The 16,527-nt window shown below is 40.3% G+C and overlaps 1 protein-coding gene and 1 long non-coding RNA gene across 9 annotated transcripts in view; one reads left to right on the top strand and one right to left on the bottom strand.

Annotated features, from left to right (window-relative positions):
- The window catches only part of ARHGEF33 (Rho guanine nucleotide exchange factor 33), an 86,026-nt gene that overhangs the window by 18,368 nt on the left and 51,131 nt on the right, over positions 1 to 16,527 (top strand). For 7 of the 8 annotated variants that reach the window (XM_033175945.1, XM_033175950.1, XM_033175947.1 and 4 more), the window contains exons 3-4: positions 11,636 to 11,745; positions 13,982 to 14,031. In XM_033175945.1, the coding sequence (XP_033031836.1) occupies positions 11,721 to 11,745; positions 13,982 to 14,031 (75 nt within the window). In that variant the 5' untranslated portion in view covers positions 11,636 to 11,720. Of the gene's footprint in view, positions 1 to 11,614; positions 11,746 to 13,981; positions 14,032 to 16,527 lie in introns of those variants that run through there. The other variant, XM_033175946.1, reaches the window with a different exon arrangement.
- LOC117062430 overlaps positions 1 to 16,527 on the bottom strand; it is a 29,659-nt gene that overhangs the window by 10,688 nt on the left and 2,444 nt on the right. Inside the window, exons 2-3 of the long non-coding RNA XR_004428368.1 lie at positions 13,828 to 13,921; positions 11,603 to 11,718 (exon numbers count right to left, since the gene is read on the bottom strand). This is a non-coding gene — a long non-coding RNA (uncharacterized LOC117062430). The remainder of the gene's footprint in view (positions 1 to 11,602; positions 11,719 to 13,827; positions 13,922 to 16,527) is intronic.

Below are 16,527 nucleotides of genomic sequence, written 5' to 3'. Positions count from 1 at the left end.
TGTTTTTTTTTTTTAGACAGGGGCTCACTCTGTCATCCAGGCTGGAGTGCAGTGGCACAATCATGACACACTACAGCCTTGACCTCCCGGGCTCAAGCGAACCTCCCACCTCAGCCTCCCAAGTTGCTGGGACTACAGGTGCATGCCAACATGCCCGGCTAATTAAAAACAAAAAACAAAAAACAAAACAAAAAAACCAAACTTTTTGTAAACACAGGGTCTCACTATGTTGCCCAGACTGGTCTTGAACTCCTGGGCTCAAGTGACCCTCTTGCCTCGGCCTCTCAAAGTGCTGAAATTTATAGGCTTGAGCCACTGTGCCTGGCCTCCAGGAGGTTTTTAACTTCCACTCAGATGAATCCAGGGGGAGAATCTGTTTGAAAGTTTGAAAGATTAAAGACAGTCAAATCAGGATAAGAAAAGAGATGAAGCATATCTTCCCTGACCAGACGCAGAGACCATGAGACATTCAGGCTCACAAAATCTGGTTCTGACACATTGAAGTATGCCAAGCATTAGAATGAGTCAGAAGGGCCCCTGGAAGTGACTTTCAGCCCTGATCTGAAACTTTTGAGAAGTTTTCATGTCTTCAATGAGGCGTTTTTAAACTTAAAATAATCTCTGGCCAGTGGTTGGTTTTGTGTGTGTGATAGCATGCTGATGTTTTTTTCCTGATTGATGTAGACACATATTAATTCTACCAATTGATTCTATCCTGACTGATCTTAGGTGAACAATGACAAAAATTAACATGCCAGTGGAGTGAGGATGGAAGGATCTTTGTTATTTCATTTCTGAGCCTTCTGTGCTCCTGAGCTATGGAATTACCTCCTCTGCATGCTTTGCTCCTGTTCTCACTGGCTCTGGGCACTTTGGGGCTGCTGGCCATGATGAACAGCACTACAGTTAGTTTTGGTGTGGGACCGTTCTCTAGGAGAGCCTACTCTCTCTTGGTTTTTCAAGCCAGGGAGTGGGAACAAGGGGATATATTTCTGCCAGTGGAAATTTGCTTGTTAAAATAAAATAGGGCTTTTTTCCTAATAAAAATTATCTGCAAGCCAAACTCTCTGTATTTACCACTAAGTCTTTATTGTTGATGTGAAGCAAGTTGTATAAAAAGCATGTTTCTCTGGTAGTCTATCGCATGAGAATCAGGTCACTTCCACAAATATTTGTTGAGAGTATGTTGAGAATGGTGCCAGGGGCTGGAGACAGAAAGATGAATAAAACTCCCTGTATACTCCTTAATTGCTCACAGTCTGGGGAGGGGACAGCCAGGCAGGCAGTTAACTAAGGAGGGGTGATGGCCTTGTGCCCTGGTTCAGTGGCAGGAGCCACCCTGTTTCTAGCAGCACCTATATTTGAGAAAGGGTCACGTAAAGGGCCGACTTGAGCACCAGGGACCATTTTCAAAATAAGGCCACTTATTGTTTGAGATGTCTGGTGACCAAGTCTTATTTTAATTCTTTTATTTATTTCATTTTTAAATTATTTAAAAAATTTTTTTTGAGACCAGGTCTCACTCTGCCACCGGGCTGGAGTGCAGTGGCTCTATCATGGCTCACTGCAGCTTTGACTTCCTGGGCTCAGGTAATTCTCCCACCTCAGTCTTCCAAGTGGCTGGAATTACAGGAGTGCACCACCATGACTGGCTAATTTCTTTTTTTTTTTTTTATTTTTTTATTTTTTGTAGAGACAGGGTTTTGCTATGTTGCTCAGGCTGGTCTCAGACTTCTGGGCTGAAGCTAACTGCCTGCCTTGGCCTCCAAAAGTGCTGAGATTACAGGCATGAGTCACTGTGCCAGACCCCTATTTTAATTTTAATTCTTTAATTTATTGCCTTTGCCACTTTAAATTGCTATGTATTCAAAGATTTGTTGTTGTTGTTGTTTGGTTGTGGGCATAAAAACCTACATTTTCATTGAGGTATCCTAGTTTTAAACACTTGTGTATTTACATATTGTGAGAATTGTCTTATCTCCTTACCATTTTGCTTCTGAGGGTCACACTGTACTCTTTGTTTTCTTGCGTTACATTTATTAATTAATTTTTATTTTCTAGAACAAGCTTTGCTGATCATAGTGTTATATTTTTGTTTTCTGACATTTTATTTAGAATATGTTTATTTATTTATTTAGGCTATCCTAGAGTTGGTCTTAGAACCTCATAGAATAAATTTAGCTATTTACATACATCCTATTCTATAGCATAGATTAAATAACACAGACACTGTTATTTATAGGACCTTCCTGTGATATGATGCTGAATCATTTCTTATTGGGGAGTAGATATTTGACCTTCCCTTTTAATATTTTCTGCAGATAGTTGTTCTGGATAAAAACATTTCTACTGTTTTTAAAACAAATTTCAATAATGTATGTTTTCCTCAAAAATTATCCATTTCATCTAGCTGTTAGAAATTATTGGCGGCCGAGCATGGTGACTCATGCCTGTAATCCTAGCACTTTGGGAGGCCGAGGTGGGTGGATTGCCTGAGCTCAGGAGTTCGAGACCAGCCTGGGCAACACAGGTGAAACTGTGTCTCTACTCAAATACAAAATAAATTAGCTGGGCATGGCAGCTTGTGCCTGTAGTCCCAGCTGCTTGGGAGGCTGAGGCAGAATTGACTGAACCCGGGAGGCAGAGGTTGCAGTGGGCAGAGATCATGCCATTGTACTCCAGCCTGGGCAACAGAGCAAGACTCCGTCAAAGAAAGAAAGAAAGAGAGAAAGAGAGAGAGAGAAAGAAACAACGAACGAACGAAAGAAAGAAAGGAAGGAAGGGAGAGAGGAAGGGAAGGAGGGAGGAAGGGAGGAAGGGAGGAAGGAAGGAAGGAAGGAAGGAAGGAAGGAATTGGCAACAAATATTGCATATCGAATTTTACAAATAATATTTCATATTCTCTGAATTGCTGATTACATCCCTCTTTGTAGTCCTACTTGATATTATTTCTCTTTCTCTCAATCTTTCTCATCAGACCCGCCAAAACTTTTTTCCTTGTATCAGTCCATTCAACCTGTTTACTCAGATGGCTATCAGAGCCCACACAGGAATTGATACCTTTTTTAAATGACAGTGGTACCTTAAAGTGGTACCTTAAATTATAGTACTTTGGAATACTGTGGCATGAAGCAGTTTATTTAAAGATAGAGAATCATAGAAAGACTACTGGTCTTACTTGAAGCAACTTCCAGTGTAACTTGGGGCAAATAATTTGTACAAGCTATGGCTTCCTTGGGTATAAAATGAATGGAACATGTGCTGGCCCACCGCACAGCATTGCTGTAGTGATCAAGTGAAATAACGTACATGAGAGTGCTTTGAAAACTATGAAGCATGAACAAACAGGGTGTTACTGTCACAAAATAATGTTGCTTTTAGGTGCTATAGAAAAAAAAAAAAAAAGGAAACAGCCCTTTTCATAATGTTTAAAGCATTTTTTCTACACCAGAAAGATTATATAGACTCTCTTCTTGAAAAAGGCTGCAGGATTTGTCCTGATGAATTATTTTAGTTTCAGGGGAAAGTATTTCCTCATCACCCTCCCCCCAGCATAAAAAGTTCTCATTCTACTAAATTAGAAATATGCACTAAAGACCCATTCAATAAAGGGCACTGAAATGGAAATTAACTCAAGTCTGCTTTCAATTAATTTGAATTCCCCAAAGTGCCAAACTTTCCTTTTCTGTCACAGCAGTAATTGGAAAGTAATAGACAATCCTCAGTTTTTGTGGTCTTACGTGTGTATGTGGGGAGGAGGATACACATTCTAGGTCAGTCTAGGGGAGGGTCAGGAGACTTTTCAATATTCTTTAGGTTTCTGTTAACTTATTATTTTAAAAATTTTTTCTAAATTAATTTTACAAAAATATGGCTATAACTTTGTATCGTTTCAACATTCTTATTTCTCTATATCAATGATTTTAGAACCTTTGTTTTTAAACAGCAGAAACTGATCTTCAAAGGAAATCCTTTCCCACCAGGCACTATGGTTCATGCCTGTAATTCCAGCACTTTGAGAGGCTGAGGCAGGAGGATTGCTTGAGCCCAGGAGGTTGAGGCTGCAGTGAGCCATGATCCTGCCACTGTACTTCAGCCTGGGTGACAGATTGAGACCCTGTCTCAAATAAATAAATAAATAAATAAAAACAGGAAATGCTTCCCCAAAAGCTGTAGTATGTGAATCAGAAAAGAACAGAGAGACTCTGGTTGAAGGGGGTAAGAAGGGGGACCCAGAACCCCACCAGCTTGGTGGCTTCCTCTCTCCACTCAAGACAGACTCAAGAAAGCCTGAGGGCTTCAAAAAATATAAACTGAAAACCATTGCTTTGTATCATGATAGGCATGATATAGAGACCAACAGGCTCTTTCCAGAAACTTAACATTATTTTCCTTAGTGTTTGCCAAGGCCTGAATGGGTGTTTTTAGAGGTTAGCACTGCAACCGTAGAGATGGAAAGAAAGGAGGAAGGTCAGGGAGGAATAGGAGCCACATTAACTTGGTGAGAGGCATGCGGCAGCATCTGATGGTTATTTATTCAAAGGCAGGCAGTGATTCAAGGGTTATCAAGGGCAGCGTGAAGAATTACTAGTCTCAGAGTGAGGGATTCCCAGTACAAAATGAAGAGCAGACTGCAAGTGAGATCTCAAAGGGGCTGTCATAATCATAGCAAGGCTTTTTCCAGAATAAGTCATATTACCTGTCTGTGTAATCCTGTTATTAACCTTCCTTTTAAACTGTACCCTTTAATACATATTCATTATCACAATCATTCTTGTCAACCTAGAAATTCTGTTCTGGAAACTCAGCTTAAGAAAAGATGTCCTAAATATGAAGAAAAGGGACTCTATTCCTTTTTATATCCACTTATTATCGTAAAAAACAGAAAAATACCCTAATAATTGGGGGGGGGAAGAAAACAATGACACATTTTCTCAAGCAACTATTTCTTAGTCAATAAATATAATGATTGTGAAACTATTTGGAGAAAGCCAGGTGTAACAAATGAAAGAACCAGTTCTGAAATCATATGGATGTACCTGAATTACATTTCTGGCTCTCTTTGCCATGATCCTGGGCATATTATTACCTCATTTTCCCAAGCCTCAGTATTCTCATCTGGAAAATGAGGATAATGATACATCCTCAACAGAATCAATATGAGATTTAATTAAATGAGACAATAGAAATAAAATATGAAGCATCATGTTTGGCACATAGCAGCTGTTCAACAAATGTTCCTTCTCTCTCCACCATTCCTTACATAGCATATGGGAAAATGCTTATGCTCTGTCAACAAATTTTTCTTTCTTTTTTTTTTTTTTTTTGAGATAGGATCTTGCTCTGTCACTCAGGCTGGAGTGCAGTAGCGCGAGCCTAGCTCACTGCAGCCTTGAACTACTGGGCTCAAATGATCCTTCCACCACAGCCTCCCAAGTAGCTGAGACTACAGGCTCTGTCAAAAAATTTGACGAACTTAAGGAAATATATAGTTTCCTAGGAAAATATAAATGACTAACTAGTTGAAAAGCTGCCTAGATAAATTTCTTTTGAAGAAACAGAAAAGGGCTTGAACATCTGACTACTTTTTAAAAAGGGTACCAAGATCAAATGGTTTCATAGCTGTGCTCTATTATCTTTTAAAGAACTGATAATTCCAATGTAATTGAGGTATTTATAGGTTATAGAAAAAGATGAAAAACTTCCAATTCATTATGGCTAACATAAGCTTAATGACAAAATAAAATAGAATAAAAACCAAAAACTATCTACCAGCTGGGTGAGGTGGCTCATGCCTGTAATCCCACTGCTTTGTGACAGACCAAAGTGGGTGGGTCACTTGAGGCCAGGAGTTTGAAACCAGCCTGGCCAACATGGCAAAAACCCATCTATACTAAAAATACAAAAAATGAGCTGGGTGTGGTGGCTCATGCCTGTAATCCTAGCTACTCAGGAGGCCGAGGCACGAGAATCACTTGAACCCAGGAGGTGGAGGTTACAGTGAGCCAAGATCGTGCCACTGCACTGGGGGACAGAGTAAGACTCTGTCTCAGAAAAAAAAAAAAAGAATATTTTAATAGCAAAAGTGACCACAAAGTCAAAAGACAAAAAGATAAATGGGAAAAAACATTGCGTATAACAAATAAACAATTAATACATGTTATTTAGAAGCTCTCACTATTTGGTACAAAAAAAAAGGCTGATAACCCAAAAGAAAATTAGGCAAATCAGAGGACTAGATAACTGACAGACGAGCAAATCTTAATGTATAGTAAGTATACGACATAGAGATGCTCAGTAGCACCAGCAATCAGCAAAAGTAGCTATAAACTATCACTTGTCACCCATCTGACTGACAAGAACTAAAAAGTGTTAACATCCACTATTGGCTGGAATGCAGGAGAAAGGCATTTAGGCAATAAATATTCCTGGGGGAAATGAGAATAGTTATAGCCTTTTTGGAAAGCAGCCTAGCCACATCTATGGAAACTCCACATAAATAAAAGCACCAATATGTAAAGCTCTGTGTACCAAGATGTTCGTTGTGGCATTGTTTGCAGTGGCAAAATAATGGACATAAAGGGAATGTTCATCAGTGGAGAAATGGTTAACACAGTCATTTGTACCATGGAATATTATGCAGTCATTATAAGTAATTTCTTAGGGCCAAGCATGGTGGCTCACACCTGTAATCCCAGCACTTTGGGAGGCTGAGCCAAGCAAATCACGTGAAGTCACGAGTTCAAGACTAGCCTGACCAACATGGTGAAACCAGCCCCTACTAAAAATACAAAAATTAGCCAGGCATGGTGGCGCACATCTGTAATCCCAGCTTGAAACTGGGAGGCGGAGGTTGCAGTGAGCCGAGATCTCACCACTGCACTCTAGCCTGGGCAACAGTGAGACTCCATCTCAAAAAAAAAAAAAAAGTAATTTCTTAGATCTATAACAATTAACTTGGAGAGATTGCCACAGTGTATTACTTGAGAGTAAGATGCAGAGAAGTACAATATGTAAACCTACAATGACAACCCCACTCCATATATGTATATTCCGTACATGACTGTATGCGATTATATGAGGATGGATAAAAGAATGAAAGAATACCAAAGATTATTAACATCAGTTGGGATTGGGGAGGAACAATTTTACCTCTGCTCAAAAAGCCACAATAAAAACAGTATAAATAATAATGGTCCAATTAAAAAAAATTTTTTTTTAAGTTTATCTTCACTTATTTTATCTGTACAACAATAATCATCCCATGTTTATTTTATTTTTTCATTTAAGAGATGGGATCTTGCTATGCCTAGGCTGATCTTGAACTCCTGGCCTCAAGCAATCCTCCATCCTTGGCCACCCAAAGTGTTGGGATTTCAGGCATGAGCCACTGCACCCAGCCATGGTCTAATTTTTAAAAGAAAGTAAAATGTTTATGCTATAATATAGGTGGGAAAGGTAGTTACAAAATTTTAGGTAGGCTTCATTAATAATTATGTAAAATATTCTAGAGAAAAAATGTTAACAGGCAATACAAACAAGTGATCATGACAGCTGTTTAAGTAGAGACATTATAGTTGCTTTGTCCCCTATATACTTTCCAAATTTTCTCTCATGTAGGTTTTTGGTTTTTTTTTTTTTTTTGGCCTTTTTTTTTTTTTTTTTGAGACAGAGTTTCGCTCTGTCCCTCAGGCTGGAGTGCAGTGGCGCGATCTTGGCTCACTGCAATCTCTGCCTCCTGGGTTCAAGCAATTCTCCTGAGTAGCTGGGATGACAAGTGTGTGCCACCACGCCTGGCTAATTTTTAAATTTTTAGTAGAGCGCAGTTTCACCATGTTGGCCAGGCTGGTCTTGAACTCCTGGCCTCAAGGTATCCACCTGCCTCGGCCTCCCAAAGTGCTGAGATTACAAGCGTGAGCCACCATAGCCTGGCCTCTAATGTAGTTTTGTTGCTTTTGTAATTTACTAAATAAAATTTCTAACTCACTATCCATCACACATGTTTCTTATGTCTCATGGTGGTTCATGCCTGTAATCCCAACACTTTGGGAGGACAAAGTGGAAGAATTGCTTGAGGCCAGGAGATCAAGAACAATCTGGGCAATATGGGGAGACACTGTCTCTACAAAAAGTGGAAAGTTAGCCATGCGTGGTGGACATGCCTGTAGTCCGAGCTATTTGGGAGGCTGAGGCAAGTGGGTCCCTTAAGCCGAAGAATTCAAGGTTACATTGAGCTATGATCATGCCGTTGCACTCCAGCCTGGGAAAAGCAAGACTCTGTCTCTACAAAAAATAAAATAAAAGAAAGTCTTATGCCTTGAAATAAGTGGTCACATGTACATATGTGAGCATGAGGATATTCTAGCTCAGAAAATGTGTAAGTTTTCATTTTACCTATGATATATGGGTTTTTTGTTTTTTGTTTTCAATTATTTGTAGATTAATGACTAAATCTCCAGGAAAAATCACCCATAAAAATCCCTTAAAGGTATGGCTTTGCATATTTAAAGATTTTCTTCCCCCAAATAGTAACAGAAATCACTTCTAAAGACCATTTTTAAAGCTGGGTGGCTTTGGGCAGGCCACTTCTCTTCCCCTCCTTAGGTCTCATTTGCTTCTTTTATAAATGAATAACTTGGATAGAATAATATTCTTAGAGCCTCTTTGACGGTAATATTCTGCGATTTCATTATATTCATCCTAGAATGGATTAGATGTCAAGTAAATTAACAATTGCTAAGGAGAAGAAAGTTTTCATCTTAGAAATGTTTGTATCAGCTATGAAAAAAGATTGAAGATAGTTAGGGAAGATGCCTTAGCTTGCCATAACTTTCATGCTTACGTGAAAAATGTGCAAGAGTTTAAACAGCATATGGCTTTGACTTTGGGCCTTTCTTTATATTTGTCATTTATAACCATATAGCTATTTTCCAATGGCTTTTTACCTGTGTGTACCCTCCCACCCTGCCAACTAATTATTTTGCTTTATAAACCTCAGTATGTGAATAAAAAGTATTTTTGTTTTGGTTTGGATACACTCCATATTTTATAATAAAGTCTTATTTTTTTTTTTTTTTTTTTTTTGAGACAGAGTTTCACTCTTGTTGCCCAGGCTGGAGTACAATGGGACGATCTCAGCTCACTGCAACCTCTGCCTCCCGGATTCAAGTGATTCTCCTGCCTCAGCCTCCTGAGTAGCTGGGATTACAGGCATGCGCCACCACCCCCGGTTAATTTTGTATTTTTAGTAGAGACAGGGTTTCTCCATGTTGGTCAGGCTGGTCTGGAGCTCCTGACCTCAGGTGATCCGCCCACCTTGGCCTGCCATTATAGGTGTCAGCCACCGCACCCGGCCTTTTTTTTTGAGACAGAGTCTTGCTACGTCACCCAGGCTGGAGTGCAGTGGTTGATCTCGGCTCACTGCAACCTCTGCCTCTCAGGTTCAAGTGATTCTCTTGCCTCAGCCTCCCGAGTAGCTGGGATTACAGGCACCTGCCACCATGCCAGACTGATTTTTGTATTTTTAGTAGAGACAGGGTTTCACCATGTTGGCCAGGCTGGTCTCGAACTACTGACCTCAAGTGATCTGCCCACCTCAGCCTCCTAAAATGCTGGAATTACAGGCATGAGCCACCACATCCAGCCCATAATGAAGTCTTAAATCAGCTTTCTTCAGATATAATTTATGTAAGATAAAATGCACCCAATTAAAATATACATTCAATGAGTTTTGGCAAATTTGTGCACCCATATACCACTGACACAATTAAGCAGTAGAACATTTCTATCATCCAAAAAAGTTTCCTGTGCGGCCAGGCATAGTGGCTCATGACTGTAATCTCAGCACTTTGAGCTACTGAGGAAGGAGAGTCGCTTGAGCCCAGGAGTTCGTGACCAGCTTCGGTAACATAGTGAGACTCCTGTCTCTATGAAAATAAAAAAATTAGCCAAGCATAGTGACCTCCACCTGTAGTCCTACCTACTCAGGAGGCTGAGATGGGAGGATCACTCGAGCCCAGGAGTTCAAGGCTCCAGTGAGTCATCATAAGGCCACTGCACTGAAGCCTGGGCAAGAGTGAGACCTTGTCTCAAAAAAAAAAAAAAAAAGAAAAAGGTTCCCCGTGCCTCTTCCCAGTTATCCCTCCACCTCCCGCTCTAGGCAACTGTTGATCTGCATTTTGTCACTATAGATTAGATTTGTCTATTCTAAGTGATGAACAAAGTTTAAACTTGTGTTTTCTTAATCTTGGATAGTGTTCGTATCTTTGTGTTGTTTCAATCAGGTTTCTTAGTTGTAAGCAACAGAAAACAATCTCTGGCTGATTTAAGCAGCAGAGGAATTTGTTGAAAGGAGATGGACAGCTCACGGAATTGCTGGGAGGCTGGAGAATCGAGTTTGGGATTCTATGGCCAGCAGCAATGCCTAAATCACATAGTACAACTGTTCTAGTGAGGAAAGCACCGAAAGTAGCACCTGGAATTTCCTAATATGTTTGTAACAGATAATGGTCACTACCACTACCCTCACTACCACTGCTGTCTTAGAAGGTAGAAAGAATATCGAGTATCTGCCTTAGGAATTCTTTTTGCAACTGCCAGTGTTAATTGGGGTAGGTGCATCTGAGTGGTATGTCCTAGGCATGTATCTGTCATGCCTTAGCTGCAAAGAAGGCTAGAAGAACCTGGTGCTTTCAGCCTCTATAGTGGGAGGCATCTGATCAAGTCTCATAAGGCAGGGGAATTATTCAAACTTAGGAAAGGGTTAAAATGCTCTATGGCTGAAAAGAGGGCCAGTATCCACAACACTGACTGTGTGCTAGACTGCATTCTGACTTTGCAGCTTCATGTCTAATGGTCATATCAGACATGGCCTGTTTGCTAAGCATTTCCTGGGTGCAAAGGAGTCTACCAGGTGCCGAAAGTGGGGACAAGGCTATCAAGGAACATACTATTTAATGGAATAGAAACAGATGTATTGGCCTTCATATCTGCTCAATTTTTTCTCCTTAAGATAATTTCCCTGGGGCTGGGTGTGGTGGCTCACACCTGTAATTCAGCACTTTGGGAGGCCATGGTTGGAGAATCACTTGAGCCTAGGAGTTTGAGACCAACCTGGGCAACATAGGGAGACCCCATCTCTACAAAAAAAAAAAAAAAAAAAATTCCAGGTGTGATGGCATATGCCTGTGGTCCCAACTATTTGGGAGGCTGAGGTGGGAGGACCACTTGAGCCCAGGAAGTCAAGGCAGCAGTGAGCCATGATTGCATCACTGCACTCTATCCTGGGTGAGAGAGCAAGACCCTGTGTGAAAAAAAAAAAAAAAGAGAAAAAGAAAATTTCCTTAAACTATAACTTGCTAGTAAAATCAATATGTCTTAATTAATTGATTTGATCCAAAAAAGAATGTAGCATATTGAAAAACTATCCTAAATTTGAATAATGAATTTCATATGTATTCACAAAATGTATTTACCTTTACGCTAAATGTTTACTCAACTTAATATTTTTCCTCTTCTGAAATTGCATGTATCTCAAGCTGTGTTCATTTCAATTTTTTTAAGTTAATATATGAAGTAAATCCAGTTTCTTTGACAGTTTTACTTGTTATCCTTTACTCTTGATTTGAATTGACAGGTGCAGGGAAGAGGAGGTGGCCTAAGGCAGGACGATGAGGATGCAATGTTGAAGAATAAGCTGGAGAAGAGAAGTAACCGGCACTATGGAAAAAACCAAAACAAAGCAAGGTCAGATTTTTCCCATGTCTTGTTTTAGGACTTAGGATTCAAGGAATGTAGGTTTTTGCTTTGTCTTACCACTGTCTCGAGACATGACAGTATGTTAACTATTTTCATTTCCCTATCATCATATAATGACTATGAAGAATATAGACTGGGCACTGAAAAAATAGGAAATGCTATTAGAATTTGGTCTGTGTTGTTATTTTATTGTTCTTAGCAATAACTTTAGGACTGCCTCAGAACAACATGCTGGGTAAGGCCAAGACAAAGATTCAACTACTAGACATCTATCATCTTCTAGACTAGCCTAGAAGCATAAGTGCTTTCTCTTTTAATCTTTACCATATAGAAACAACTATATAGAAGTAGATTCTGTTACCATCTCCAATTTATGGAAGAGGAAACAGTCATAGGGAAGTCAGGTGACAACTACAAAGTATCAAAGTTAGGTCTGGGATCTGTATCTTTCCTCCCAAGCCCTGATTCTTGCTATTATACCAGGCTGTTGGGACATAGTATGAAATTGTCTAAATAATCTTTACTCAAGCTTATGCAGGAAGTTTGGGTAACCTCAAATCATATGGATTTTATAGGGACAGCCTGCTGTGTGTATAAATTCCGGGCTAAGGTTATATATTATTTATGGACTTAAATACTGAGGCTGGAGGGGTTTCCTGTACCAGCATGCCTTAGGAGAACCATATACACATCCACACAACCAAATGTTTGCAACCAGGGGCTTCCTCTATAACCTGCTTGATGCATATAACATGACACACTGGAGAAGAAGCTAAACGGATAAGCAACTAGCTGAATGTTTTACATGGATTGCCTCATCTTTATGGCCAACCAATGTGGTTCTGAAAGTGCATTCTAGGCCAACCTCTTTTTCTCCCTAGGTTGTGAATGGTTTTCTTTTCCTTTCTCTTTTCTTTTCTTTCTTTCTTTTTCTTTTTCTTTTCTTTTTTTTTTTTTTTTGACAGAGTTTCACTCTTGTTGCCCAGGCTGGAATGCAATGGCACAATCTTGGCTCACTGCAACCCCGCCTCCCGGGTTCAAGCGATTCTCCTGCCTCAGCCTCCCGACTAACTGGGATTACAGGTGCCTGCCACCACACCCAGCTAATTTTTGTGATTTTAGTAGAGACAGGGTTTCACTATGTTGGCCAAGCTGGTCTTGAACTCCTGACCTCAGGTGATCCACCCACCTTGGCCTCCCAAAGTGCTGGGATTAGAGGCGTGAGCCACCGTGCCTGGCCTGTGAATGGTTTTCTACAACCTACTACTTCCTCTGTGTGTGCCCTGTGTTTCCTGAAGTCTAGTATTATACATTACTGTTTTCTTTTTTTTTTTTTTTTTTTTTTTTTGAGACGGAGTCTCGCTCTGTCGCCCAAGCTGGAGTGCAGTGGCCGGATCTCAGCTCACTGCAATCTCCGCCTCCCGGGTTCACGCCATTCTCCTGCCTCAGCCTCCCGAGTAGCTGGGACTACAGGCGCCCGCCACCTCACCTGGCTAGTTTTTTGTACTTTTTAGTAGAGACGGGGTTTCACCGTGTTAGCCAGGATGGTCTCGATCTCCTGGCCTTGTGATCCGCCTGCCTCGGCCTCCCAAAGTGCTGGGATTACAGGCTTGAGCCACCGCACCCAGCCATTACTGTTTTCTTCTGCCTGCATCTTTCTCAGAACCTTTCCATTGACAATTCCTTCTATCAGCCTCTTGCCCAGGAGGACAGCAAGATTCCCTTAGCTGAACTTGGCAGTGACAGCAGGGCAGAGTTCAGAAGTCTGGCAAAGATCAGAGTTGGGGGAAGTAGAGGATATTTTATGCAGGCTTGCTGAGATCAGTAAGTGCCTGGTGAAGAGCCGCCTTCCTGACTGTAGAACTGTTTCCGCAGGTCAATTTCAGTTAGCCTCAAGAACATAAGGCAGACACTTTCTGCAAATTCCTTTCTGGCTATTTAATAATCACACATCATTCAGTTTGGTTGAGAAACTTCCCTACTGTGGTAAAACGTGGTTTTCTATTGCAAGAGAATATCAGGTAGATAACGGTTTAGTGATTAGGATGTGTGAATATGGACACCACCTACTTCAGCTCATTTTTTGTTCCTCTGGAATCATCGGTTTCTTGTCATGCAGGCACAGATGTAGGATCCTGTAAGTTTCCTTATTCCCTGCATGTATCTGGAGAGGATAGGGACAGAATGAGTAGTGTTGACTGAACAAAGCTTTTTCTCCCTGCAGGAGAGAATGAACATATGCCGGTGAATAATCCTTCCACGCAGATTTACCAGGTAAAGACAAATCAATTGTTTCGAATGCTCCCATGTATAATAGTGATGACTGACTATTCTTTATGTGTAGATGTTTTTAGCACTCACAAGTGCTTCCACATATATCGTTGCACTTGTTCTCTTAACAGGACTGTGAGACAGGCACCTCAGTGGGTCTCGCCACTCACAGTGCACTTTGGCGATAATGATTTTTTTTTTGAGACAGAGTCTTGCTGTGTTGCCCAGTCTGGTCTTTAACTCCTGGGCTCAAGCTCAGCTTCCTGAGTAGCTGAGACTATATGTGAGCACCACTGTGCCTGGCTGAGAACTCATTATTGAAACACAAGTTATCCCGTTTATGAAATGCAGCACTATCACCCCCACCTCAACTCTGCTTCTCTTGCTTGCTGCCCCCATCGCCATGGCCATTACACTGCAAGATAACATTTCCATCAGAGAGGAGAGGGCAAGATTGTTTTTCTTACTTTTCTATTTTAGCAGGGAGAATTGAGAATGAAAAGGGGATTAACATTGCAAATGTTCAAATATCTGTACAGGAAAAACTTTCAAGCTCTTTTTAAACAATGGGAACAATTTGCTTTACAAGGAAGACGAAAGTTCTGCAAAACATCTCTGCAGTAAGAGTCATAGGAGATTGCTTTAGTCCTCTAAGTGGTATTCACTTGGCTTCTGTCTCCCAACTGTAAATTTAAAGTACATCTCTGTTCTTAAAAATCATGAAACTTTATTCTGACATAATTTGTAATATAAAAGCAGCTTGGGCTAGGGAAACCCATGCTCCTCTCCAGACTTCAGGCAGTGCTGCCTGGAATATGTGAAAAGGAAGAAAACATGGACAGAGCTTGCTGGGGGTTGGGAGAAAGGATGCTTTCAAAGTTGATCTAAGGTTTTAAGCCCTGGTCACTAGGAAAAAGAGTACTCTCTCAAACAGAAATACAGGAGTCCAGAAGAGTAGATAGTTTAGGGGAAACGTTATTTGGATTTGTCTAGTTTAAGTGACGGTAAAGTGAAAATGACAACTAGTTCCCAGAATTATCATGTAAGAGATCTTTGCTATAGACCAAACTGGGGCAAATCAACACAGATTATGGAAACATGATTTAACCATATTGCCCCTACACTCAGGCCAGCTACAGGATGAATGGGGGAAACAGCATCATTTCAATTGAATACACATTTATTGAGCAGTTACTATGTGCAAAGTCTACTGCTTAGCCTCATGGCAGATTTAACAGATGAAACAGACATTCTCATTGATTTTTCTGTGTCCACAACCTGAAAAACACATAGAATTATAGTTTTTACAAGGTAGGCTGTTGAAAGGATTGTGATAGAGGCATTGATAAAATTCTGTGGGGAAGGGATGAATTAGTATTGACTGGAGGATTTGATTTAGGTACTTAAGGACAAGTTGATCATTTGACAAGTATGTATGGGTAAGGTTGTTTTGGGCAGGGAGACTAGCTTGAACAAAGGCCTAGAAGCAAAAAAAATGGGTCTTCACTCAGTGCTGCTTTGATGCCTCACTGGTCCAAGTCCTCCAGACGCTTTCCCTGTCCACCTCCCCTCCGTTCTCATCTGACCTGTGTATGACATTTGAATGAGTGTGAGTACCTCTTTAAAGTCAGGTATGATTTAAAGTCTATTATAGATTTTATGTAGGTCACTCCCTGAATGTTGGCTAAATATAGCTGCAGTGGGGGTGGCCTCATTATCTTATTGCACTACAAATCCTAGTACATCTGTTCGCAGTGGAACCCACAAAGCAATGGAAATGAAGTTGGTCTATATGACCTCTGTGATGCTATTATAACCCCATCCTTGTTTTAAAAGAACACTTCCTAAGCCCCAGTCTGTTTACTCCAAGCAACATTTAACCAAAAGAAGAAGAAGAAAGAGGAGAAGTAAAGAAAGAAGAAGAGAAAGAGAAAGGAGGGAGCTGGGGAGGAGTTAACCATAATAGAATAAAATCTATAATAGAAGGGAGGGCACCTGAAGCAAAATATAGTATTTTGGTAGTTCTCTACCTCATTTTATTTTCTGGATAGATCCTATCCCTACCTGACATTATCATATGTATCACCTCGTTTGTTTTTTAATTTTCTGTCTTCTCATCTAGAATGTAAGCTCTAAGGGCAGGAATTTAGTCCATTTTGCTTTCTGTTGTATTCTCAGTGTAAAGTACAATGCCTGGCATATAATACATATTCAATAAATATGAGATGAATGAATGAATGGATGACTATATTACAAGATGTCTGTATTGCTTTGAGCCAAGAGGTCTCATGCAGTCATTCAGTCTTGTGCCAAACAGTGTTGGAAAGATTTTGTCTGGTTCTTTGGAAAAAAAGAAGAGATCCTCACTTCATACCCCAATCAAAACAAATGCCAAAGTGGATTAAAGGCTTAATATAAAAAATTCAAACCATAAAATTTTAAAATAAGTGGGTATTTATTTTGTCTCCAAATGTGAAATATCTTTCTAAGTTAAAAAGC

This window comes from Trachypithecus francoisi, unplaced genomic scaffold (genome assembly GCF_009764315.1).
Source record: "Trachypithecus francoisi isolate TF-2019V2 unplaced genomic scaffold, Tfra_2.0 Lachesis_group17, whole genome shotgun sequence".
NCBI classification, from domain to species: Eukaryota; Metazoa; Chordata; class Mammalia; order Primates; family Cercopithecidae; genus Trachypithecus; species Trachypithecus francoisi.
This window is presented reverse-complemented; position numbering and strand designations above follow the sequence as displayed.